Source organism: Pseudophryne corroboree, chromosome 12, assembly GCF_028390025.1.
Source record: "Pseudophryne corroboree isolate aPseCor3 chromosome 12, aPseCor3.hap2, whole genome shotgun sequence".
In the NCBI taxonomy this organism is placed as follows: domain Eukaryota; kingdom Metazoa; phylum Chordata; class Amphibia; order Anura; family Myobatrachidae; genus Pseudophryne; species Pseudophryne corroboree.
The window spans coordinates 158,628,060-158,655,791 of record NC_086455.1 but is presented as its reverse complement, the minus strand read 5'-3'; the positions used below and the strand labels follow the sequence as shown (position 1 = coordinate 158,655,791).

At 47.5% G+C, this 27,732-nt stretch overlaps 2 protein-coding genes across 8 annotated transcripts in view; both read right to left on the bottom strand.

Annotated features, from left to right (window-relative positions):
- Window positions 1–1,400: 1,400 nt before the first annotated feature.
- NOXRED1 (NADP dependent oxidoreductase domain containing 1) lies at window positions 1,401–14,368 on the bottom strand. Its single transcript, XM_063948237.1, has 7 exons — window positions 14,266–14,368; window positions 8,888–9,119; window positions 8,619–8,803; window positions 6,253–6,433; window positions 5,213–5,373; window positions 3,606–3,804; window positions 1,401–1,918 (listed from the first exon to the last, which is right to left on the bottom strand). Exons 2-7 carry the CDS (start codon window positions 9,043–9,045, stop codon window positions 1,786–1,788), a joined length of 1,017 nt encoding a protein of 338 aa, XP_063804307.1. The 5' UTR covers window positions 9,046–9,119; window positions 14,266–14,368; the 3' UTR covers window positions 1,401–1,785.
- A 1,526-nt stretch (window positions 14,369–15,894) lies between these two features.
- VIPAS39 (VPS33B interacting protein, apical-basolateral polarity regulator, spe-39 homolog) overlaps window positions 15,895–27,732 on the bottom strand; it is a 40,018-nt gene continuing 28,180 nt past the window's right edge. For 6 of the 7 annotated variants that reach the window (XM_063948229.1, XM_063948233.1, XM_063948235.1 and 3 more), the window contains exons 19-20: window positions 19,042–19,146; window positions 15,895–16,022 (exon numbers count right to left, since the gene is read on the bottom strand). In XM_063948229.1, the coding sequence (XP_063804299.1) occupies window positions 16,002–16,022; window positions 19,042–19,146 (126 nt within the window). In that variant the 3' untranslated portion in view covers window positions 15,895–16,001. The remainder of the gene's footprint in view (window positions 16,023–19,041; window positions 19,147–27,732) is intronic. The other variant, XM_063948230.1, reaches the window with a different exon arrangement.

Sequence of the window (27,732 nt, the reverse complement as noted above, 5' to 3'; positions counted from 1 at the left end):
CACGATGGCTCGCTGCGCTTGCCACAGGTTATACTATCCCGCTATGGGTGTCCTGGATATAGAGTGAGAAACACCTGTGGTGCCGGTATTCTGGTGGCAGCCTTGCACCACCTTTCGGGATTTCGGTGGCGGCATTGTGACCACTGGGATCCCGACAGGCGGTCTCGTGCTTGCCTCCCGCTGGAAACATAAGCTGTCTAGTAGCCAGGAGCTCTACTTGCCGTAATGGTCAAGCTCAAGGCAGGTTGCACTTTAGTACCGTAGATGGTGTGTGGTATATTATGTCGACATTCAGCGTGTCGCTACTGATGCACTTCTATCCGCAACGCTAACACTGCCCCAAAGGCTAATGGAAATGTTGACAAAATGACAATGTTGTCTTTTCACATGTTGACTTTCTTTCAATATCAACATTAATGATCTAGACCAGTGGTTCTCAAACTCGGTCCTCAGGACCCCACACGGTTCACGTTTTCCATTTCACCCGGCAGGTGCACTGTATATCACCAACTGTCACATTTGAAAAATCTACAGGTAACCTGCAAAACATGAACCGTGTGGGGTCCTGAGGACCAAGTTTGAGAACCTGTGATCTAGACATTTTAATCATGTCAACATCATGAATGTCAAAATTCTGCTGTGGACATTGTACATGTAGGCATTGTGGCTGCATACCCTTAGATGTTACTGCTTGATGACACTGAGGTCTCCCACCGAACCCCCTGGCAAAGGCTCTTTATAGTACCTTGCATGCCACACCAGGCTAAATGGAACTGAGGAAAGACTCTTTGTGAAGTGTGAGCTGTCTTAGTGGACTAGTAACTAATAGTTCTAAATATAAAGAACAGGGAGCCACTGATTTGAATCCCAGGACAGTCCTCCGTTCTGGCCCTGATGGTGGAAGTCCTGCTTTGAATCCCAGGACAATACTCCATTCTGGCCCTGATGGTGGAAGTCCTGCTTTGAATCCCAGGACAGTCCTCCATTCTGGCTGTGATGGTGGCAATTCTGCTTTGAATCCCAGGACAGTCCTCCATTCTGGCCGTAATGGTGAAGCCCTGCTTTGAATCCCAGGACAATACTCCATTTTGGCCCTGATGGTGGAACCCTGCTTTCAATCCCAGGCAGTCCTCCGTTCTAGACCTGATGATGGAAGTCCTGCTTTGACTCCCAGGACAGTCCTCCATTCTGGCCGTAATGGTGGAGCCCTGCTTTAAATCCTAGGACAGGGTTTTTTGGTGCAGCACTAATGTAGTTTATGCCACTTTATTCCCTACTCACAGACAGTTTACCCGTCAGGCCATCTACAGACACTGATGCTGGAGGCCTTGGTTTCAATCTCTCCTTTTTATGATGTTAGATGATTAAAACACAATGTTAGCAATAAAAAGTGAGAAATGTAAATTATATATTTTTATTTATATTACATAAATAATTGTAACTATTACTGTAGATTAATAAAAAAACTAAATAATATATTGCCAGTTAAGAACGATAAAATCCCATTCTGGTATCCCAATGTTCTCAGTCTGCGCAGAGATCCATTTAAAGAAATTGTTATCAAAGTTACATCCAAAACGGCCAAAGATCTGGACGTCTGAGTGACAATATTATAATGGGTTTAATAAAAGTTCCATCTTTTCCCGTCCTTTATTCATAATGATACTTTGAGGTGAATACATCATAACCAGTATTCTTGACTCACATTACTTGGTTATTGGCGTGGTTAGTCTGTATTATGCCTGAGCAGGGTGCTTAGTGGGTACATGCCCCCGGGTTCAGTGGTCAGGTTGGATGACAGAAGAGGCCGCGGTACAGCTTTACTAGTTGTTCTCTGAGCTGCGGAGAGCCTTCAATATGCCGCCTGAGAGGCGACCCTTCCATCTGGACACAGCACAGGTCAAACCGGGGAAACGGACTGCATGGGAGGAGGAGAAATAGACATAGGTGACACAGGACCAGAGACAGTTATACTCTGCACAATGGGCCAGCTTGTGTTTTGGGTATGCTGACTATGGGCTTGATGCAAAAATGGCGCAGGAGGCACCTTCTGCAAATAGACGCCTCCTGCCGGCTTCTCCGATTCTCTGTTGCATCTGAGGACGCAGCAGCGGATTATCTGCGGGAACATTGGCCAGCTGAATGACCCCCAGTGAAGTCAAAATGACCAGAAAATGAGACTGAGACCCCACATTTTATAAAACATTGTCCATGTCCGTCCAAGTCAATCACGTTGCAGCTTAGTAGGCACTGCGACTAAGATCTGCATACGCGCATCACAGATCCCGTGCACACGCACATCTACAACCACTGGGCTTACATACATCTCTGAATTCGTCCATGTAACAGTTCTTTATAACAGTGGTTCCAAAATGTGATCCTTTGGGCACCGTAACAGTCCAGGTTTTAAGCAATTTACAGATTACTTAATTAGTACCTCAGTCAGTGTGATTATATCATCTGTGCACAAGCATGGACATCCTTAAAACCTGGCCTGTTAAGGTGCTTTGAGGACCAAGTTTGGGAATCCCTCCTTTACGTTACAGTGTTGCTCAACTACTATTCTTTCCTACCTTATACTCCTTCACCACACTACTCCATTCTTGCTCCACTACACTAACCTGTCTTACTACATTTCTCATTACCCCCCAGCACTCCACCTCATATTAACCCTCCATCACTGCAGTTCACCTCACATTACTGCCACACTACACCTCACATTATCCCCCCGCACTCCTCCTCACTTTACCCCCCTCCACCTCACTTTAGCCCCCCACACACACTCCACTTCACAATACCACCACACTCCACCTCACAATACCGCACACTCCACATCACAATACCCGCACTTTCCACCTCACTTTACCCCTACACTCCACCTCACAATACCCACACATTCCACCTCACTTTACCCCTACACTCCACCTCACAATACCCGCACATTCCACCTCACTTTACCCTTACACTCCACCTCACAATACCCGCACATTCTACCTCACTTTACCCCTACACTCCACCTCACAATACCCGCACATTCTACCTCACTTTACCCCTACACTCCACCTCACAATACCCGCACATTCCACCTCACTTTACCCTTACACTCCACCTCACAATACCCTCACATTCCACCTCACTTTACTCCCACACTCCACTCACAATAATATTATTAATAAATACATGAGGATGTGTTAGTATAGTGAGGGGCGATATGTTCGCTATGCACAGACCACCTGCCAGTAACCCACTACAGGACACTGCAGGGAACCATACAGAGCAGGACTATAGAACAATAGTCTGTGAGGTAAATAACAAGGTTACGTACATGGGGATGGTGTACTAAGCAATGTAAAAGTGGACTATGGGATAAGTCCCATAACAACCAATCAGCTTTGAGATAGCAGTTATCAAGTACAGTCCATAAGTGATATGTAGCAGGTGCACTTCTCCATTCTTTTCACTGCTTGATACATCTGCCCCCTCAGTCTCATGTCCTATCATGGTATGGGAATTTTCCAGACATATCTGTATATTATACAGTATGTCTCTTTGTACAGTACAGACGTGGTGGCCCTGCTGCAAGTATACAGGCTGTCCCGGCTCACCTGTCCTCAGCCTGTGATGACACAAAGCAGTCAGCAGTGAGTGGCGCCCACTGGTGTTGGTCTCCTGGTGGTACAAGTCGCTGGATCAGACCGTTCAGCGCTCTCAGTGCCTGGCGCTGTGGCAGAGCTTGTGACGTACACACATTCAGGAAGGCGTACAGAGCCGCGTCCATCAAGCTACTGACTGTATACACACCTCCTGGAAGGCAGAGTGATAGATAGCAATTATATGTAACCAACGTTCTATCCAGTCAGCTGCTAACGACCTATATTACTCCACTGACCTCGTGGTCATCAACGTAAAATTATTTATCCTCCACTACTGCCCACGTGTTACACTCCGCAATGACAGACCCCAGCTAGTAAGAAATCAGATGGCTCTGTATCTCTGGGTTACTGATATTGCTGGCAACATTTTACAAATTTGTATAAAAACACAAAAAAATCACATAAAACACAATCTCTGATCCCCAAATTACTGTAAAGACTTTTATTTGCTGCAAATCACTTCCTGGCTGTCAATAGAGAATGCAAAAATGAACCATTTGACACCATTTAAGAACCTCCAGTGGGTGTGGTTCATCAAATCGACAGTGTCTAGGTCGACAATGTTTAGGTCGACCACTATAGGTCGACAGTCACTAGGTCGACATGGATGGAAGGTCGACAGGGTTTCTAGGTCGACATGTGCTAGGTCGACAGGTCTAAAGGTCGACATGAGGATTTTTTATATTTTTTTTGTGTCGTTTTCTTCGTAGAGTGACCGGGATCCCAAATTAGTGCACCGCGTCCCCTCGCATGGCGAGCGCGGGCATGGTGCCTTCGCTCCGCTCGGTACAGATTACCGTTCCAATCGTAGTCCACGTGGATCGCCATGCTTCGGGCATGGTGCCTTCACTCCGCTACCGCTTCGCTCGGCACACTTTACCGTTCCAATCGTAGTCCACGTGGATTGTTAAGTATGAAAATATCCAAAAAAAAAAAAAATTTTAAAAACTCATGTCGACCTTTAGACCTGTCGACCTAGCACATGTCGACCTAGAAACCCTGTCGACCTTCCATCCATGTCGACCTAGTGACTGTCGACCTATAGTCAGACCGGATCCCCCTCCAGTACCTTGCTAATAGTAACTAACGTCCTCCTATACTCTCCTGCTACCTTAGTTGCTACTTATTTGGGGTCCAGGATGGTTCACCTACTTTTCCTGCACTTCTGCCAGGTTGTATTTTGCAGAAAAGTCCTGCAACTTCGCTGGAAGTTCTGCGAGTCGCAATGTGCCATTACTCATGTGCCCGCATTGTACAGATAAGCTGCGATGTGCGCCATTTACTTTCGCAAAATTGCTGATACTTTAATTGGCCCCTATCATTGTTATTATGAATGTGTATAGTGATGGATAATGTCTATTTGCATTTATAGAACAGCTTTCTATATAATGTGGTGTGTATTGCTAAATGCAGTCTTAATTTGTTCATGTTGCTTTCCGTCACTGATTACAAGACATTACGCTATATTTCAGAATGCACCCAAGGTCACTCATGAAGTGTGCAATAATAGTGTAGTGTTTCCATAGAAGCGTACGAGGCACGGTGGGGCCATTACTTACCGCCACACTGCAGTTCCCCGGGAGTTGTTGCCTTTACAAAGTATTCATCCCTCAGCGCCTCTGTGATTGTACATCTCTTCTCCCATTGCAGCCCCTCCACACCGCCCTCACTCCGGTATTCCGGCCTGACCACACTGCTGTGGGATAGTAGTGCTTTCAGCCTGCAGGAAGCAAGTCATCGGGTGAGGCAGACATATTGTTCTAGGACGCAGAGCCGTAACTAGACATTTCGGTGCTATGTGCCAGAAAAACAATTGCCCCCTCCCCCCATTTTTCCAACAGAGAATTTATAGAACACTGCAAGAAAATGGATTTGGACACATTTATACACTTAACTTGAGAGCTATGCTATTTAGTTACAATACCCTTTATTAAGTAACACATTTCAATATACTGCTATATGCAGGATTCAAACCCATCATCTGTTGCATCCAAGTCAAACACCCTACTCATTGGGGGTAATTCAGACCTGATCGTAGCAGCAAATCTGCTAGCAGTTGAGCAAAACCATTGGGGGTCATTCCGACCCGTTCGCACGCAGCGGTTCTTCGCTGCGGTGCGAACGGGTCTGAAATTCGCATGCACAGTGGACGCATTGCGCAAGCGCGACGTTGCCCGTCAAGCAACGCCACCAGCGAGAAAAGTGATCGCAGCGGCGATCGCAAGAAGACAGACAGGCGGGAGGTGTTCCGGGGCGGATACTCACCGTTTTCCAGGCGTGGCGAGTCCAACGCAGGCATGTCCAGGCGTTTGGAATGCAGATGTCTAACGTCACAGCCGGGACCTTCATCGCTGGATCCGTCGCACTAGGTAAGTAGCTGCAGGGCTGGTCTTGTTTTACTTTAAACTTTTTTAAGCATAGCAGTGCTGCACAAGCGATCGCAGCCCTGCTATGCTAAAATATTGCAAGATCAGCAAATAGTTGCTACGTGCGATCAACTCAGAATGACCCCCCATGTGCACTGCAGGGGGGGCAGATATAACATGTGCAGAGAGAGTTAGATACCAGTGTAATCTCTGATGAGGGACATACTGTATACCTGGGCAGCGGCACGGTGGACACCAGGCTGTACACCACACAGGGCTCTCTCAGGTGACCGCTGATCTCTGCACACACCGCCGGTAGCTGGGACGGCAGGACGCACAGGTACACCACCTGGGCCCATCTCACCAGCCACTTGTTGTCATACAGACACCGAACACCCAGATTGTGGATCTCCCCTGCAAAAGACATCACACGAGGCCCAGTCACATGCTATCTATATACAGTTGTGCTCATAAGTTTACATACCCTAGCAGAATTTGTGATTTTCTGGCCATTTGTCAGAGAATATGAATGATAACTCACAAACTTTACTTTCACTCATGGTTAGTGGTTGGGTGAAGCCATTTATTGTCAAACAACTGTGTTTATTCTTTTTAAATCATAATGACAACAGAAACTACCCAAATGACCCTGATCAAAAGTTTACATACCCCAGTTCTTAACACCGTGTATTGCCCCCTTTAACATCAATGACAGCTTGAAGTCTTTTGTGGTAGTTGTGGATGAGGCTCTTTATATTCTCAGATGGTAAAGCTGCCCATTCTTCTTGGCAAAAAGCCTCCAGTTCCTGTAAATTCTTGGGCTGTCTTGCATGAACTGCATGTTTGAGATCTCCCCAGAGTGGCTCAATGATATTGAGGTCAGGAGACTGAGATGACCACTCCAGAACCTTCACTTTATTCTGCTGTAGCCACTGACAGGTCGACTTGGCCTTGTGTTTTGGATCATTGTCATGTTGGAACGTCCAAGTACGTCCCATGCGCAGCTTCTGGGCTGATGAGTTCAAATTTTCCTCCAATATTTTCTGATAACATGCTGCATTCATCTTGCCATCAATTTTGACCAAGTTTCCAGTGCCTTTGTAGCTCACACATCCCTAAAACATCAGCGATCCACCTCCGTGTTTCACAGTAGAAATGGTGTACCTTTCATCATAGGCCTTGTTGACTCCTCTCCAAATGTAACGTTTATGGTTGTGGCCAAAAAGTTCAACTTTTGTCTCATCACTCCAAATGACTTTGTTCCAGAAGTTTTGAGGCTTGTCTCTGTGCTGTTCGGAGTATTGTAAGCGGGATGCTTTGTGGCATTTGCGTAGTAATGGCTTTCTTCTGGCGACCCGACCATGCAGCCCATTTTTCTCCTTATTGTGCATCTTGAAACAACCACACCACTTTTTTTCAGAGAGTCCTGTATTTCAGCTGAAGTTATTTGTGGATTTTTCTTTGCATCCCGAACAATTTTCCTGACAGTTGTGGCTGAAATTTTTGTTGGTCTACCTGACACGTGATTTGGTTTCCACAGAATCCCTCATTTTCCACTTCTTAATTAGAGTTTGAACACTGCTGATTGGCATTCTCAATTGCTTGGATATCTTTTTATATCCCTTTCCTGCTTTATACAGTTCAATTACCTTTTCCCGCAGATCCTTTGACAATTCTTTTGCTTTCCCCATGACTCAGAATCCAGACACGTCAGTGCAGCAATGGATGAAAGATGCAAGGGTGTTTCAGGAGTCCAGAAACTCACTGACCTTTTATACACACACACACTGATTACAAGCAAACAGATCACAGGTGAGGATGGTTACCTTTAGTAACCATTAAAACCCGTTTGTGTCAACTTGTGTGCATGTTATCAGGCCAAAGTCTCCAGGGTATGTAAACTTTTGATCAGGGTCATTTGGGCAGTTTCTGTTGTCATTATGATTTAAAAAGAGTAAACAATTGTTTGACAATAAATGGCTTCACCCAACCACTAACCATGAGTGAAAGAAAAGTTTGTGAGTTATCATTCATATTCTCTGACAAATGGCCAGAAAATCACAAATTCTGCTAGGATATGTAAACTTATGAGCACAACTGTACGTCACCAGTCACTGTCATTACACACAGGAGCTTCCAGAGTGTGTGTGTGGGGGGGTTATCAAAGATTGGAGAGAGATAAAGTATCAATCAGCTCCTAACTGCTGTGTTTGAAAGATGACAGAAGCTGATTGGATGGTAGTTTGGGGCAGATGTACTAAGCTGTGGCAACAGATAAAGTACCAACCAATCAGCTGTAATTTTTCAAGCACACTGTAACATGACAGCTAGGAGCGGATTGGCTGGCACTTTATCTCTCTCCACTTTATTTCTCTCCAAGGCTTAGTACATCTGCCCCTTATCTCACTCCACTTTATTTCTCTCCAAGCTTTGATACACATCCCACTGGGTCTGTAATCTCTATATACCTTAATTGTATCTATATACGTGAGTAAAACGTATAGAGATAAATGACCCTCACTTCCTGCTTCCCCAGTGTCACAGACAGAAGAACAAAGGACAGATATTATCAGGTGATACTGGGGGCTATTATACATACGGAGTGTTTCCGGTCTGCGGGTGGAGACACAAACGTGTTGAGGTTCAATTTCTTTTAAGCCAATGAGACACTTAACTAGTTGCTTCCCCAGCTGACCTCCCCCAATGATGCCCACAGGAATACTCTTGGAGAGCGACCCTTGCGGAAGGCTGGAGGCAATAAGAGGATCCATCTGCAGCTGCTGCCTGAGAGCCAGGAAAGAGTAACATGTATTATGATTATGCTGAACGGCTGCTCCTGGGTTTATGGGCCAGGCGTAGAGTACTCACCGGGCGCAGAGGAGCAGTTTATAGAAGAAGACAGAGTGAGCACAGGCGTGTATCATCAGAGTGCGTCTCCGGCTCCGCAGCTTCAGTAAGTGTTTATATCGGGCCCCGATCTCACTATCGACATGCAACAAGCTGCTCAGCCCGGCTGTGAGGTCCATGTTACCTGGCCTGCTACCGGGCCCTGCAGCGTGACGGGCAGCAAGGAAACACCACCAGACGTGTCCAGTGACCCCTGGATAACACAAAGTGGGAACCACAAATATGTATTCTGCAGCGTCACGCAGGGTTGAAAAAAAAAAATAGTTGTTTTGTTTAAATCAGGATTTTATTTTTGCATTAATGTTTTAATGACAAAAACCTGAATGCTGCTTACTATATTAATACTGTGAAACATTGCTATTGGTCAACCATGTTTTAATGATTTCTAACATTAACTATCCAGTTATTTGGCTATGATAGGATTTATTTCAATTATTTGAATAAAACCAATTTTTATTACATCTGAATATATGTTGATAGACTAAACATATCAAAACATACAAAGTAAGAAACTGAAAATACTAAGTTAATGTTAAGCATTAATCCTAAATAATTCAAGTGTTAAGCGCTAAAAACACTTTAAATAATGTAATTCACAAGTAACCTATATAAAAATATCCTAAAGTCGTCCTGTCTCCAACATGCATGCAGCGGGTAATGGGATAGACCCTAATGATGGGTACACACTAGGCCAGAGACGGCCAAAACGTGGGATAGTCCCTAATGATGGGTACACACTAGGCCAGAGACGGCCAAAACGTGGGATAGTCCCTAATGATGGGTACACACTAGGCCAGAGACGGCCAAAACGTGGGATAGTCCCTAATGATGGGTACACACTAGGCCAGAGGCGGCCAAAACGTGGGATAGACCCTAATGATGGGTACACACTAGGCCAGAGGCGACCAAAACGTGGGATAGACCCTAATGATGGGTACACACTAGGCCAGAGACGGCCAAAACGTGGGATAGTCCCTAATGATGGGTACACACTAGGCCAGAGACGGCCAAAACATGGGATAGACCCTAATGATGGGTACACACTAGGCCAGAGACGGCCAAAACGTGGGATAGTCCCTAATGATGGATACACACTAGGCCAGAGGCGGCCAAAACGTGGGATAGACGCTAATGATGGGTACACACTAGGCCAGAGGCGGCCAAACCATGGGATAGACGCTAATGATGGGTACACACTAGGCCAGAGGCGGCCAAACCATGGGATAGACCCTAATGATGGGTACACACTAGGCCAGAGGCGGCCAAACCATGGGATAGACCCTAATGATGGGTACACACTAGGCCAGAGGCGGCCAAAACGTGGGATAGACCCTAATGATGGGTACACACTAGGCCAGAGGCGGCCAAACCATGGGATAGACGCTAATGATGGGTACACACTAGGCCAGAGGCGGCCAAACCATGGGATAGACGCTAATGATGGGTACACACTAGGCCAGAGGCGGCCAAAACATGGGATAGACCCTAATGATGGGTACACACTAGGCCAGAGACGGCCAAAACGTGGGATACTCCCTAATGATGGGTACACACTAGGCCAGAGGCGGCCAAAACATTGATCGCGATCTAGTGGTAGATCGCGGAGCTCTCGCCGGTAGATCGCGATCCAAGTGTGCCGCCTCCGCCGCCTGAGTCTGCAGCGTTCCCAATGATGCATTGCGCAGGTGTGCGGCTGACGTCACCCACGCAATGCACGATTGGAAACGTGATGTGAGGATCAGCAGCAACAGAGCGGGAAGAAGGAGCAGGTAGGTGACAGCAGGGATCCAGCCAGACAGAGGGGATCCAGCCAGCTAAAGTATTAATGTTAGTGTGGGCACATGGCACCGTGGGGGCATATGTGGCACTGTGGGGAAATATGTGGCACTGTGGGGGCATATGTGTATCTGGCACTGTGGGGACATATGTGTATCTGGCACTGTGAGGGCATGTCTGGCACTGTGGGGGCATATGTGTATCTGTCACTGTGGGGGCATATCTGGCACTGTGGGCACATGTCACTGTGGGGGCATATCTGGCACTGTGGGGGCATATGTGTATCTGGCACTGTGGGGGCATATGTGTCACTGTGGGGGCACATGTCACTGTGGGGGCATAAGTGTATCTGGCACTGTGGGGGCATATGTGTTTGAGGTTTTTACCTGTGGGGCCCAATGTGTGATTTTGTGCGAGGCAGTCATTAAACCCTGTGCAGCAAGGCTACGCCCCTTTTTTGTTATACAACTCCTTTTTTTGTTATGCCACGCCCCTATTTTGGGCGCGTGCCTTCGGCAATTATCCCTCCTAGTTAGATCACAAAAGCTTTTCAGTTTTCAAAGTAGATCACAACTCCAAAAGTCTGGCCACCCCTGCACTAGATGATGGGCTCCATGAGCAATGTTGCCTAGTGTTTCCTCTACCCTCCCGGGCGGCTGATATTGGGCCTAATTCACACCATGATCGCTGGGCTGCTAATTTTGTCGTCCTGCGATCAGATAGTCGCCACCCAAGGGAGAGTTTAAATTCGCCCAGTGCAAGTGTGCGATTGTATGTGTACTCCATGCAAAAATGTCCCCCAGGCAGCGGACAGCTGCAAATCCATTCGTAACTCACTCACCATCTAATGTTTTTTCCAGTCTGCGCGTATCCCAGGACTTACTCCTACAGTGCGATATAACCAGGCTGATCGGGGCCGGGCTGACGTCACACACCCTCCCTGAAAACGCTTGGGAACATCTGCGTTTTCCCTGACACTCCCAGAAAACAATCAGTTACCACCCCTAAACGGCCGCTTCCTTTCAACCAGCTTGTGAATGGCTGTGCGATCGAAATTTTCGCACCAGCTTGTCGCTGTTTGGCGACTTGCTTGCGCATTGTGGTGCATACGCATGCACAGTCAATTTTTAATCACCTGCTGTGCGAAAAAACGTACAAGAGCGATCAGGTCTGAATCAAGCCCATAGTGTGTACACACTGGACGATATAGCTACCGATATCGTTCAGTGACATTGCGCTGCGGACAGCCCGAACATGCAGTTTGGATGATAACTCCAAAGTGAGCTGCATGCACAGGCAACAGAGGGGGCCGATAACGATACATGGAAGAGCGCATCGTTCATCGGTCGTAGCGTACACACTGAGCGATATTTTAAACAATATCAGTCAGGAGGGTGAAAAGGAGCGATATAGTCTAAAATATTGCATAGTGTATATGCACCTTCAGGCTGGGTACACACTTGCCGATGTGCACCCGATATATAGTCCAAACCGGCGGATCGGACGATATATCGTATACATCGGCAAGTGTGTATACCCTATATTGTTAACGATGCACGCTCCCGCGGGTCCTTAACGAAGTACAATATCTGTAGTTTTCAACTTGAAATCTAAAGATATTGGTGGTCATTCAGAGTTGATCGCACGCTAGCTGTTTTTAGCAGCCGTGCAAACGCTATGCCGCCGCCCACTGGGAGTGTATTTTAGCTTAGCAGAAGTGCAAACGAAAGGATCGCAGAGCGGCGGCAAAATAATTTTGTGCAGTTTCAGAGTAGCTTCAGACCTACTCAGCGCTTGACTCCAGACTGTTCAGTTCCTGTTTTGACGTCACAAACACGCTCGTTTAGCCGGGATGTCAAGGGGAAACACTGATGATTTCGCTCATGGGGGGTAATTCAGAGTTGATCGCAGTAGCAAATTTGTTAGCAGATGGGCAAAACCATGTGCACTGTGGGTGGGGCAGATGTAACATGTGCAGAGAGAGTTAGATTTGGGTGGGGTGTGTTAAAACTGAAATTGCAGAGTAAAAATAAAGCAGCCAGTATTTACCCTGCACAGAAACAATAACCCAACCAAATTTAACTCTCTCTGCACATGTTACATCTGCCACACCTGCAGTGCACATGGGGGGTCATTCCAACCCGTTCGCACACTGCAGTTTGTTGCAGCGGTGTGAACGGGTCGGAACTGCGCATGCGCAGCGGCTGCATTGCGCACGCGCTTCGTTGCCTGGCGATCGCAAGAAGACTGACAGGAGGGAGCCGTTCCGGGGCGTCAACTGACTGTTTTCAAGGCGTGGTGAGGCGAACGCAGGCATGTCCTGGCGTTTGGAGGGCGGATGTCGGATGTCAATTCTGGGACCTTCGTCGCTGGATCCGTCGCACAGGGTAAGTCTTGTGATGCAAAAATCCCTCCCCATAGGCGGTGTCTAGTCTGTTGATCGCACGGGCAGCAAAAAGTAGCTTTGTGCGATCAACCATCTGCTAACAAATTTACTGCCACGATCAGGTCTGAATTAGTCCCATGGAGCACATCGTCTAGTGTACAGACGACGGAAGCCCTCGTTAACGACCCGCGGGAGCGCACATCGTTGACGATATAGTACATACACGCTGGATGATGGCCCAAATGTATTAAGCCTTAACAAGAAATAAAGTGGAGACGGATAAAGAGAGCTAAAGTACCAGCCAATCAGCTCCTAACTGTCATTTTTAAAACACAGCCTGTAACAAGACAGGAGCTGATTGGCTGGTACTTTATCTCTCTTTAAAGTAGCCAATACACTTGTGAGATATCAGGTACAATCCTTCGATTTCGACCTCATCTGTGAGAGAAATCGAAGGATTGTATGCACATTTAAGGTACCTTGAGACGCGATGCGCGGGCACGCCGCTCGAAAATCGCGTCTCATGTGCTGCACTTAATATTTAACGCATCGCAGGTGTTTTTAAAAACACATGCGATATATGGCACTGCGATGCGCGATGGGCACCCACCGGGAGCGGGCAGAGACCGCTCCCACTCAGCGGTGACGTGCCCATCACGTGATTACCATGCGATCTATCGTATGGTAATCACTTCGGCAGTTCAGGCGCGATTTTATCGCACCTGAACTGCCGTGCAATGCCCCCCGATGTCACGTCGTGGGGCATCGCACAAGTGTATGGGCACCGTTACTGTCTCCAGTTTATCTTTTGTAAAGTTTAATATACATTTGGGCCGATATTACAAACGATATCGCTCAAAAGGTTAAATTGAGCGATATCGTGTAATAATATATCGCCTAGTTCAGGTTTAACGAGGATGTACTGAGCAGCGAGTTTGGGAAACACTGGGCTCCAGCCGCCACCCCCGTTGCAAGGAGCAGACTGCAGCCCAGGGCACCGTACAGCTGGTGTGTGACTGACCCCGGCGCTGAGGGAGAGGAGCTGCCCGGGATTACACTACGGTGCTGCAGCCGCACATTACACGCAGCTCCCGGTAATTCTGTGGTGTTCTGTGACGCCAGCATGGCACGCTGGCACTTGTGGTCCCACACGGACCGGAGAGCCCTCTATACATACCAGCGTAACCCCCTGAGGAGAGGTCAGGACCCGGATGACAGCGTACTCACACACCGTAACCATAACAACCGCGCAGCCAGCCGGGGAAAGGAGCAAGGCAGGGAAGGCGGGGTTATGCGTCGTGGCCAATCAAGACGTTCTTAGACTATCAGCAACCAATCAGATGTCCACCTGTACGGACACATGTAGACTGTGTGTGCTACTACTCATGGCTTCCCCTATGGTAGATGCTAGAATCAAGTTGGAGAAAGGACCTTCTGACGTCAGTGTCTGTCCATCTCCCCATTAGAGTGTGAGCTCCCCAGGCCAGTGTCTGCCCGTCTCCCCGTCTCCCCATTAGAGTGTGAGCTCCTCAGGCCAGTGTCTGCCCTTCTCCCCATTAGGGAGTGAGCTCCTCAGGCCAGTGTCTGCACGTCTCCCCATTAGAGTGTGAGCTCCCCAGTCTAGGGTCTGCCCATCTCCCCATTAGAGTGTGAGCTTCCCAGGCCAGTGTCTGTCCATCTCCCCATTAGAATGTGAGCTCCCCAGTCTAGTGTCTGCCCATCTCCCTATGAGGGTGTAAGCTCACCAGGCCACTGTCTGACCATCTCCCCATTAGAGTGTGAGCTCCCCAGTCTAGTGTCTGCCCATCTCCCCATTAGAGTGTGAGCTCCCCAGTCTATTGTCTGCCCATCTCTCTATGAGGGTGTAAGCTCACCAGGCCACTGTCTGCCCATCTCCCCATAAGAGTGTGAGCTCCCCAGTCTAGTGTCTGCCCATCTCCCCATTAGAGTGTGAGCTCCCCAGTCTATTGTCTGCCCATCTCTCTATGAGGGTGTAAGCTCACCAGGCCACTGTCTGCCCATCTCCCCATTAGAGTGTGAGCTCCCCAGTCTAGTGTCTGCCCATCTCCCCATTAGAGTGTGAGCTCCCAGGTCTAGTGTCTGCCCATCTCCCCATTAGAGAGAGAGCTCCCCAGTCTATTGTCTGCCCATCTCCCTATGAGGGTGTAAGCTCACCAGGCCACTGTCTGCCCATCTCCCCATTAGAGTGTGAGCTCCCCAGTCTAGTGTCTGCCCATCTCCCCATTAGAGTGTGAGCTCCCCAGTCTATTGTCTGCCCATCTCCCTATGAGGGTGTAAGCTCACCAGGCCACTGTCTGCCCATCTCCCCATTAGAGTGTGAGCTCCCCAGTCTAGTGTCTGCCCATCTCCCCATTAGAGTGTGAGCTCCCCAGTCTAGTGTCTGCCCATCTCCCTATGAGAGTGTAAGCTCACCAGGCCAGTATCTGATGGCCACAACATAAGTGTAAATTCCCAAGGACAGGATTTGCTCATCATGCCGCTACACTGTAAGCTCCTAGGTTCAGGGCTGCTTTCCCTCTATTGTTATAACCATCCTATTCTGAAATGTTATTTCCACTGTACAAAGGGTGATCTGAGACACAAGAATCTGTCCCTTGCGAGTTCTGCAGCTATAATCCCTAGCGCAGGACACCCCTGCTCTTCCCCCCCTCCCCCAATATGTGTAACAATGCCTCCAGCATCATAGCATGAAACGTGGTGAGCCGGTGAAGCTGCACATCTTGGGGTACTAAGCCCACAGGGAAGTCACTCTGCAGGGAACCCACAGACAACACACGTACAGCTATTATATAAAGCAGACGGTGTTTATTTAAAGAAAGGTTTATTAGCAGTCATGTGTGGTCGGAGGTCCTCTTCCCTCGTCACATTCAGTTTCCTCTTCCCTCGTCACATTCAGTTCTTCCAGCGGATCTGCTGCAATCACAAAAAGTAAGAGATGAGACGCGTGGCTACAAACACATGTCATGCAGTCTGGTGCGAGAGACTGCACCTGACCCACATTCAGGGCTGATCACTAATGGCCCAGCAGGCCCTGGTTTACCCATAATGCATCACTCACCACAGAGCAGTAGATGTAACCAGGGTATCCTGGATCACTATGTGGAAACCACGCAGTGTGCGTTCTGTTATCAGAACAGGAAAGAACCATGGAGAACTCAGAGGTGATATATGAAATGTAATCTCGTCATTGGTTGTACTGTGCACCTCAGCATACCCAATGCATGGCGATGTCACCAGCTCAGCGGTATAGAGATAGCAGTATTTACACAGGGACAGAATTAGTACCAGCTGCTGGGAGAAGAGCGTCTAATGCACAGTAATGGAGCAGCTGCACCCGACAGAAACAAGAGGAGTGAGATTAGATGGAGGGATAGGGAAGGCAGATAATCTGGCAGACTCTGCAACAGGACATTATCCTTACTCCAGCTGTGAGGCGCCCAATGTAATACAAAGCTTCATGCACACAGTGTGATTAATGTAATATAGACAGTCCCGGTGTCCTCTCACTCTCAGGACACATGTAATATTGACAGCCCCGGTGTCCCCTCACTCTCAGGACACATGTAATACAGACAGTCCCGGTGTCCCCTCACTCTCAGGACACATGTAATACAGACAGTCCCGGTGTCCCCTCACTCTCAGGACACATGTAATACAGACAGTCCCGGTGTCCCCTCACTCTCAGGACACGTGTAATACAGACAGTACCGGTGTCCCCTCACTCTCAGGACACATGTAATACAGACAGTCCCGGTGTCCCCTCACTCTCAGGACACATGTAATACACACAGTCCCGATGTCCCCTCACTCTCAGGACACATGTAATACACACAGTCCCGGTGTCCTCTCACTCTCAGGACACATGTAATACAGACAGTCCCAGTGTCCCCTCACTCTCAGGACACATGTAATACACACAGTCCCGGTGTCCCCCCACTCTCAGGACACATGTAATACAGACAGTCCCAGTGTCCTCTCACTCTCAGGACACATGTAATACAGACAGTCCCGGTGTCCTCTCACTCTCAGGACACATGTAATACAGACAGTCCCAGTGTCCTCTCACTCTCAGGACACATGTAATACAGACAGTCCCAGTGTCCTCTCACTCTCAGGACACATGTAATACAGACAGTCCCAGTGTCCTCTCACTCTCAGGACACATGTAATACAGACAGTCCCGGTGTCCCCTCACTCTCAGGACACATGTAATACACACAGTCCCGGTGTCCTCTCACTCTCAGGACACATGTAATACAGACAGTCCCAGTGTCCCCTCACTTTCAGGACACATGTAATACACACAGTCCCGGTGTCCCCCCACTCTCAGGACACATGTAATACAGACAGTCCCAGTGTCCTCTCACTCTCAGGACACACGTAATACACACAGTCCCGGTGTCCCCCCACTCTCAGGACACATGTAATACAGACAGTCCCAGTGTCCTCTCACTCTCAGGACACATGTAATACAGACAGTCCCGGTGTCTCCTCACTCTCAGGACACATGTAATACACACAGTCCCGGTGTCCCCTCACTCTCAGGACACATTTAATACAGACAGTCCCAGTGTCCTCTCACTCTCAGGACACATGTAATACAGACAGTCCCGGTGTCCTCTCACTCTGGACACATGTAATACAGACAGTCCCAGTGTCCTCTCACTCTCAGGACACATGTAATACAGACAGTCCCGGTGTCTCCTCACTCTCAGGACACATGTAATACAGACAGTGCCGGTGTCCTCTCACTCTCAGGACACATGTAATACAGACAGTCCCGGTGTCCCCTCACTCCTCACTCTCAGGACACATGTAATACAGACAGTCCCGGTGTCCTCTCACTCTCAGGACACATGTAATACAGAGAGTCCCGGTGTCCCCTCACTCTCAGGACACGTGTAATACAGACAGCCCCGGTGTCCCCTCACTCTCAGGACACGTGTAATACAGACAGTCCCGGTGTCCCCTCACTCTCAGGACACGTGTAATACAGAGAGTCCCGGTGTCCCCTCACTCTCAGGACACATGTAATACAGACAGCCCCGGTGCCCCCTCACTCTCAGGACACGTGTAATACAGACAGTCCCGGTGTCCTCTCACTCTCAGGACACATGTAATACAGACAGTCCCGGTGTCCCCTCACTCTCAGGACACATGTAACACAGACAGTCCCGGTGTCCCCTCACTCTCAGGACACATGTAACACAGACAGTCCCGGTGTCCCCTCACTCTCAGGACACATGTAATACAGAGAGTCCCGGTGTCCCCCCACTCTCAGGACACATGTAATACAGACAGCCCCGGTGTCCCCTCACTCTCAGGACACGTGTAATCCAGACAGCCCCGGTGTCCCCTCACTCTCAGGACACATGTAATACAGACAGTCCCGGTGTCCTCTCACTCTCAGGACACATGTAATACAGACAGCCCCGGTGTCCCCTCACTCTCAGGACACATGTAATACAGACAGTCCCGGTGTCCCCTCACTCTCAGGACACATGTAATACAGACAGTCCCGGTGTCTCCTCTCTCAGGACACGTGTAATACAGACAGTCCCGGTGTCCTCTCACTCTCAGGACACATGTAATACAGACAGCCCCGGTGTCCCCTCACTCTCAGGACACATGTAATACAGACCGAGGCATGGTGAAAGAGATCTATTAGGGGTTCTACCCGCTGGTAAAAACATAGATGACAGTTATGTAAGAAGATGTGCGAGTATACCCTAGGTCAGTGATGGGGAACCTTTGGCACTCCAGCTGTTGTTGAACTACACATCCCAGCATGCCCTGCTACAGTTGTGCCATTTGGCAATGCTAAAACCGTAGCAGGGCATGGTGGGATGTGTAGTTCAATAACAGCTGGAGTGTCAAAGGTTCTCCATCACTGCCCTAGGTCCTAGGCAATAACATGGGGTGTGATGCTCACTGTGTTGCTGAGAATGGCATCTATCTTCTCCTCCTCTGGGGACCCCCGATCCACTTTACAGCGATAAACCATCAGCTGCTGGCGGTCCTTCAGGTCTCTGTATGTCTGTCAGGGAGAAAGGGGTGAGAAATGGCTGCAGTAATGCCTTCTCTTATCACTGTAAGGCAGCGGTTTCCAAACTTTTTTGAATCACGGCGCCCTAGAATATCAGAATTTGTTTCACGGCACCCCTAGACCAAAAATTTCTTATTGAGAAACTTATATGTCATCCTTAGGGTCAGTTGTGTGGTGAGGGACAAGATTTGCTTCTGTTTGGCCACATATTCTATGACTTGCAGCCACCAGTACTGGTTTTGCCTATTAAATTGACCATGAATAATTTTAATTGGTCCTGGGCCACCAACCCAGGGCACCCCTGCAAGTGTCCCGAGGCACCCCAGGGAGCCGCGGCACACAGTTTGGGAACCTCTGCAGAGGGCACACGGTATACTCTATCTGCAGAGGGCACAAGGTATAAGAAGGCCCAAGGTATACTCTATCTGCAAAGGGACATGGTATATTCTATCTGCAGAGGGGCAAGGTATAAGAGGGCACAAGGTATTCTCTATCTGCAGAGGGCACAAGGTATACTTTATCTGCAGAGGGCACAAGGTATAAGAGGGCACAAGGTATACTCTATCTGCAGAGGGCACAAGGTATACTCTATCTGCAGAGGGCACAAGGTATACTCTATCTGCAGAGGGCACAAGGTATACTCTATCTGCAGAGGGCACACCCAAAGAGCAGAGATTATAGCGGCTGTATAACAGCAGTGTTAAAAGGGACCTAGAGTGGTCAGACCCTCAGTCACTCACTGCAGACCACAGTAACAGGTTCCCTGGGCATGGGGGGGGGGGGAATAGCCTCCAGTCCTTACTCTGGGTTTTACCTTCATGCTGTGGCCCTGTTTCACCCTCTATATTACAGAGGGCCAACGACACCACGTATGTTGTCTGTACATTCTATACTGTACAATCTGGCAGAGGAGCGAATAGGGTAACAGTACGGATTACGGCCTTCATTCCGAGCTGAACGCACCAAGCAACTTTTTGCTGCTGGTGCGATCGACTAATCCCCGCCTATGGGGGAATGTATTTTAGCATAGCAGGACTGCGATCGTTTGTGAGGCCCTGCTATGCTAAAAAAAGTTTCCTGCAAAACAAGACCAGCCTTGGATATACTTACCCTGTGCGACGGATCCAGCGATGATGGTCACGGCTTTGACGTCAGACATCCGCCCTCCGTTAGCCTGGACACGCCTGCCTTTTCCTTACCACTCCCTGAAAATGGCTCCAAACGGTGAGTTGCCGCATGCGCATTCCAGACCCGATCGCACCGCTGCGAGGAAGTGCAGCGTGCGATCGTGTCGGAATCAGTCCCTACACCTGGAGCGGGACTATAGTCTGTGTTCTGTATCATCAGCGTAGGTGTAGTGTGCACACCTATTTACACAAGTCATACACCCAGCTGGATGCAAAAGGTGTAACACCTGCATAGAAAAACAAAGCTGTGAATGCATTAGCGTACAACTCTGATCGGGCCCTGTGTAACTGTGGGGTCTATGTATTAAGCCCTGGAGAGGGATAACATGGATGGAGATAAAGTATCAGCCAATCAGCTCATAACTGTCACTTTTCCAACATAGCCTTAAACATGGCAGCTAGGAGCTGATTGACTATCTACAAATCTTAGTACATTGGCCCCTTTATATCTCTCCACGGCTTAGTACATAGACCTCTTTGAGCATTAGGGGTCAGCTGTCTAAAACCAGAAGCCTCAGGCAGATCTCAGCCACGTTATGCAGGATAAGACACTAAGGGTGGTATTCAATTGTTTGAAAAGTCAGTTGGGTGTCCTATCTAATAGACCGGTGGAAACAGACACCCAACCGACTTTTCAAACAATTGAATTCCACCCTAATAGGTAAATTCTAGGACTCAGGGGCAGGCCGTGCTCTGAGCTCGCGGGTTACCATAACGCGCATTTTTCAGGACATTTTCGTGAAGTGCACTCCCGATACCAGAAAGTGTCGCAGGCTGTTATGTGGTGTCACAGGGATGACTGTTGCAACTTTTAAAAATGATGGAACAATGACAGCCAGACTGCAGGAAATAAAAGGGGAACATTAAAGGGTTTCTAAAGAGAATTTCATATGTGTATATTCAAGTTTACCCCTCATACAAGTTCAAACAGCCATTTCCCATCAACACAACATACATGTCCAACATCATTACTCCCATTCCTCTTCAGTGCAGCACCCCGACATTCATTCATACATCATTACTCCCATTCCTCTTCAGTACAGCACCCCGACATTCATTCATACATCATTACTCCCATTCCTCTTCAGTACAGCACCCCGACATTCATTCATACATTATTACTCCCATTCCTCTTCAGTACAGCACCCCGACATTCATTCATACATTATTACTCCCATTCCTCTTCAGTGCAGCACCCCGACATTCATTCACACATCATTACTCCCATTCCTCTTCAGTGCAGCACCCCGACATTCATTCATACATCATTACTCCCATTCCTCTTCAGTGCAGCACCCCGACATTCATTCACACATCATTACTCCCATTCCTCTTCAGTGCAGCACCCCAACATTCATTCACACATCATTACTCCCATTCCTCTTCAGTACAGCACCCCGACATTCATTCGTACATCATTACTCCCATTCCTCTTCAGTACAGCACCCCGACATTCATTCATACATTACTTCCATTCCTCTTCAGTGCAGCACCCCGACATTCATTCATACATCATTACTCCCATTCCTCTTCAGTACAGCACCCGACATTCATTCATACATCATTACTCCCATTCCTCTTCAGTGCAGCACCCCAACATTCATTCACACATCATTACTCTTCAGTACAGCACCCCGACATTCATTCGTACATCATTACTCCCATTCCTCTTCAGTACAGCACCCGACATTCATTCATACATCATTACTCCCATTCCTCTTCAGTGCAGCACCCCAACATTCATTCACACATCATTACTCTTCAGTACAGCACCCCGACATTCATTCATACATCATTACTCCCATTCCTCTTCAGTACAGCACCCGACATTCATTCATACATCATTACTCCCATTCCTCTTCAGTACAGCACCCGACATTCATTCATACATCATTACTCCCATTCCTCTTCAGTACAGCACCCCGACATTCATTCACACATCATTACTCCCATTCCTCTTCAGTACAGCACCCCGACATTCATTCATACATTACTCCCATTCCTCTTCAGTGCAGCACCCCGACATTCATTCATACATCATTACTCCCATTCCTCTTCAGTACAGCACCCCGACATTCATTCATACATTACTCCCATTCCTCTTCAGTACAGCACCCCGACATTCATTCATACATTACTCCCATTCCTCTTCAGTACAGCACCCCGACATTCATTCATACATTATTACTCCCATTCCTCTTCAGTGCAGCACCCCAACATTCATTCATACATCATTACTCCCATTCCTCTTCAGTGCAGCACCCCGACATTCATTCACACATCATTACCTCCATTCCTCTTCAGTGCAGCACCCCGACATTCATTCATACATCATTACTCCCATTCCTCTTCAGTGCAGCACCCCGACATTCATTCATACATTACTTCCATTCCTCTTCAGTGCAGCACCCCAACATTCATTCACACATCATTACTCCCATTCCTCTTCAGTGCAGCACCCCGACATTCATTCACACATCATTAATCCCATTCCTCTTCAGTGCAGCACCCCGACATTCATTCATACATCATTACTCCCATTCCTCTTCAGTGCAGCACCCCGACATTCATTCATACATCATTACTCCCATTCCTCTTCAGTGCAGCACCCCGACATTCATTCACACATCATTACTCCCATTCCTCTTCAGTACAGCACCCCGACATTCATTCGTACATCATTACTCCCATTCCTCTTCAGTACAGCACCCCGACATTCATTCATACATTACTCCCATTCCTCTTCAGTACAGCACCCAGACATTCATTCATACATCATTACTCCCATTCCTCTTCAGTGCAGCACCCAGACATTCATTCATACATCATTACTCCCATTCCTCTTCAGTGCAGCACCCCGACATTCATTCATACATCATTACTCATATTCCTCTTCAGTACAGTACAGCACCCAGACATTCATTCATACATCATTACTCCCATTCCTCTTCAGTACAGCACCCAGACATTCATTCATACATCATTACTCCCATTCCTCTTCAGTGCAGCACCCCGACATTCATTCATACATCATTACTCCCATTCCTCTTCAGTACAGTACAGCACCCAGACATTCATTCATACATCATTACTCCCATTCCTCTTCAGTACAGCACCCAGACATTCATTCATACATCATTACTCCCATTCCTCTTCAGTGCAGCACCCCGACATTCATTCATACATCATTACTCCCATTCCTCTTCAGTACAGCACCCCGACATTCATTCATACATCATTACTCCCATTCCTCTTCAGTGCAGCACCCCGACATTCATTCACACATCATTACTCCCATTCCTCTTCAGTACAGCACCCCGACATTCATTCGTACATTACTCCCATTCCTCTTCAGTGCAGCACCCTGACATTCATTCATACATCATTACTCCCATTCCTCTTCAGTACAGCACCCCGACATTCATTCATCATTACTCCCATTCCTCTTCAGTGCAGCACCCCAACATTCATTCACACATCATTACTCCCATTCCTCTTCAGTACAGCACCCCGATATTCATTCGTACATCATTACTCCCATTCCTCTTCAGTACAGCACCCCGACATTCAGTCATACATCATTACCTCCATTCCTCTTCAGTACAGTACAGCACCCAGACATTCATTCATACATCATTACTCCCATTCCTCTTCAGTACAGCACCCCGACATTCATTCATACATAATTACTCCCATTCCTCTTCAGTACAGCACCCCAACATTCATTCACACATCATTCTCCCATTCCTCTTCAGTACAGCACCCCGACATTCATTCGTACATCATTACTCCCATTCCTCTTCAGTACAGCACCCCGACATTCATTCATACATTACTCCCATTCCTCTTCAGTGCAGCACCCCGACATTCATTCATACATCATTACTCCCATTCCTCTTCAGTACAGCACCCCGACATTCATTCATACATTACTCCCATTCCTCTTCAGTGCAGCACCCAGACATTCATTCATACATTATTACTCCCATTCCTCTTCAGTGCAGCACCCCAACATTCATTCACACATCATTACTCCCATTCCTCTTCAGTGCAGCACCCCGACATTCATTCACACATCATTACTCCCATTCCTCTTCAGTACAGCACCCCGACATTCATTCATACATCATTACTCCCATTCCTCTTCAGTACAGCACCCCGACATTCATTCGTACATCATTACTCCCATTCCTCTTCAGTACAGCACCCGACATTCATTCATACATCATTACTCCCATTCCTCTTCAGTGCAGCACCCCAACATTCATTCACACATCATTACTCTTCAGTACAGCACCCCGACATTCATTCGTACATCATTACTCCCATTCCTCTTCAGTACAGCACCCCGACATTCATTCATACATTACTCCCATTCCTCTTCAGTGCAGCACCCCGACATTCATTCATACATCATTACTCCCATTCCTCTTCAGTACAGCACCCGACATTCATTCATACATCATTACTCCCATTCCTCTTCAGTGCAGCACCCCAACATTCATACACACATCATTACTCTTCAGTACAGCACCCCGACATTCATTCGTACATCATTACTCCCATTCCTCTTCAGTACAGCACCCCGACATTCATTCATACATTACTCCCATTCCTCTTCAGTGCAGCACCCCGACATTCATTCATACATCATTACTCCCATTCCTCTTCAGTACAGCACCCCGACATTCATTCATACATTATTACTCCCATTCCTCTTCAGTACAGCACCCCGACATTCATTCATACATTACTCCCATTCCTCTTCAGTACAGCACCCCGACATTCATTCATACATTATTACTCCCATTCCTCTTCAGTGCAGCACCCCGACATTCATTCATACATCATTACTCATATTCCTCTTCAGTACAGTACAGCACCCAGACATTCATTCATACATCATTACTCCCATTCCTCTTCAGTACAGCACCCAGACATTCATTCATACATCATTACTCCCATTCCTCTTCAGTGCAGCACCCCGACATTCATTCATACATCATTACTCCCATTCCTCTTCAGTACAGTACAGCACCCAGACATTCATTCATACATCATTACTCCCATTCCTCTTCAGTACAGCACCCAGACATTCATTCATACATCATTACTCCCATTCCTCTTCAGTGCAGCACCCCGACATTCATTCATACATCATTACTCCCATTCCTCTTCAGTACAGCACCCCGACATTCATTCATACATCATTACTCCCATTCCTCTTCAGTGCAGCACCCCGACATTCATTTACACATCATTACTCCCATTCCTCTTCAGTACAGCACCCCGACATTCATTCATACATTACTCCCATTCCTCTTCAGTGCAGCACCCCGACATTCATTCATACATCATTACTCCCATTCCTCTTCAGTGCAGCACCCCGACATTCATTCGTACATCATTACTCCCATTCCTCTTCAGTACAGCACCCCGACATTCATTCATACATTACTCCCATTCCTCTTCAGTGCAGCACCCCGACATTCATTCATACATCATTACTCCCATTCCTCTTCAGTACAGCACCCCGACATTCATTCATCATTACTCCCATTCCTCTTCAGTACAGTACAGCACCCAGACATTCATTCATACATTATTACTCCCATTCCTCTTCAGTACAGCACCCCGACATTTATTCATACATTACTCCCATTCCTCTTCAGTGCAATTCATACATCATTACTCCCATTCCTCTTCAGTACAGCACCCCGACATTCATTCATACATTACTCCCATTCCTCTTCAGTGCAGCACCCCGACATTCATTCATACATCATTACTCCCATTCCTCTTCAGTGCAGCACCCCGACATTCATTCGTACATCATTACTACCATTCCTCTTCAGTACAGCACCCCGACATTCATTCATACATTACTCCCATTCATCTTTAGTACAGCACCCCGACATTCATTCATACATCATTACTCCCATTCCTCTTCAGTGCAGCACCCCGACATTCATTCATACATTACTCCCATTCCTCTTCAGTACAGCACCCCGACATTTATTCATACATTACTCCCATTCCTCTTCAGTGCAATTCATACATCATTACTCCCATTCCTCTTCAGTACAGCACCACGACATTCATTCATACATCATTACTCCCATTCCTCTTCAGTACAGTACAGCACCCAGACATTCATTCATACATCATTACTCCCATTCCTCTTCAGTACAGCACCCCGACATTCATTCATACATCATTACTCCCATTCCTCTTCAGTACAGCACCCCGACATTCATTCATACATCATTACTCCCATTCCTCTTCAGTGCAGCACCCCGGCATTCATTCATACATCATTACTCCCATTCCTCTTCAGTACAGCACCCCGACATTCATTCATACATCATTACTCCCATTCCTCTTCAGTACAGCACCCCAACATTCATACATCACTCCCATTCCTCTTCAGTACAGCACCCCGACATTCATTCATACATTACTCCCATTCCTCTTCAGTACAGCACCCCGACATTTATTCATACATTACTCCCATTCCTCTTCAGTGCAATTCATACATCATTACTCCCATTCCTCTTCAGTGCAGCACCCCGACATTCATTCATACATCATTACTCCCATTCCTCTTCAGTACAGCACCCCGACATTCATTCATACATCATTACTCCCATTCCTCTTCAGTACAGCACCCCGACATTCATTCATACATCATTACTCCCATTCCTCTTCAGTGCAGCACCCCGACATTCATTCGTACATCATTACTCCCATTCCTCTTCAGTACAGCACCCAGACATTCATTCATACATTACTCCCATTCCTCTTCAGTACAGCAACCCGACATTCATTCATACATCATTACTCCCATTCCTCTTCAGTGCAGCACCCCGACATTCATTCATACATTACTCCCATTCCTCTTCAGTGCAGCACCCCAACATTTATTCATACATCATCACTCCCATTCCTCTTCAGTACAGCACCCCGACATTCATTCACATCATTACTCCCATTCCTCTTCAGTGCAGCACCCCAACATTCATTCATACATCATTACTCCCATTCCTCTTCAGTACAGCACCCCGACATTCAGTCATACATCATTACTCCCATTCCTCTTCAGTACAGCACCCCGACATTCATTCATACATCATTACTCCCATTCATCTTCAGTGCAGCACCCCAACATTCATAAATCACTCCCATTCCTCTTCAGTACAGCACCCCGACATTCATTCATACATCATTACTCCCATTCCTCTTCAGTGCAGCACCCCGACATTCATTCGTACATTACTCCCATTCCTCTTCAGTGCAATTCATACATCATTACTCCCATTCCTCTAGAGTACAGCACCCCGACATTCATTCATACATCATTACTCCCATTCCTCTTCAGTACAGCACCCAG

Coding starts and splice junctions, on each gene's coding strand:
- NOXRED1 (XM_063948237.1), bottom strand. CDS start 9,045: ATGGACCTCACAGCCGGGCTGAGCAGCTTGTTGCATGTCGATAGTGAG. Junction 8,804..8,887: donor AAACTGCTCCTCTGCGCCCG/GTGAGTACTCTA, acceptor CCTGGCTCTCAG/GCAGCAGCTGCAGATGGATC. Junction 1,919..3,605: donor TCATCACAGGCTGAGGACAG/GTGAGCCGGGAC, acceptor CCTCCCATGCAG/TCCGTTTCCCCGGTTTGACC.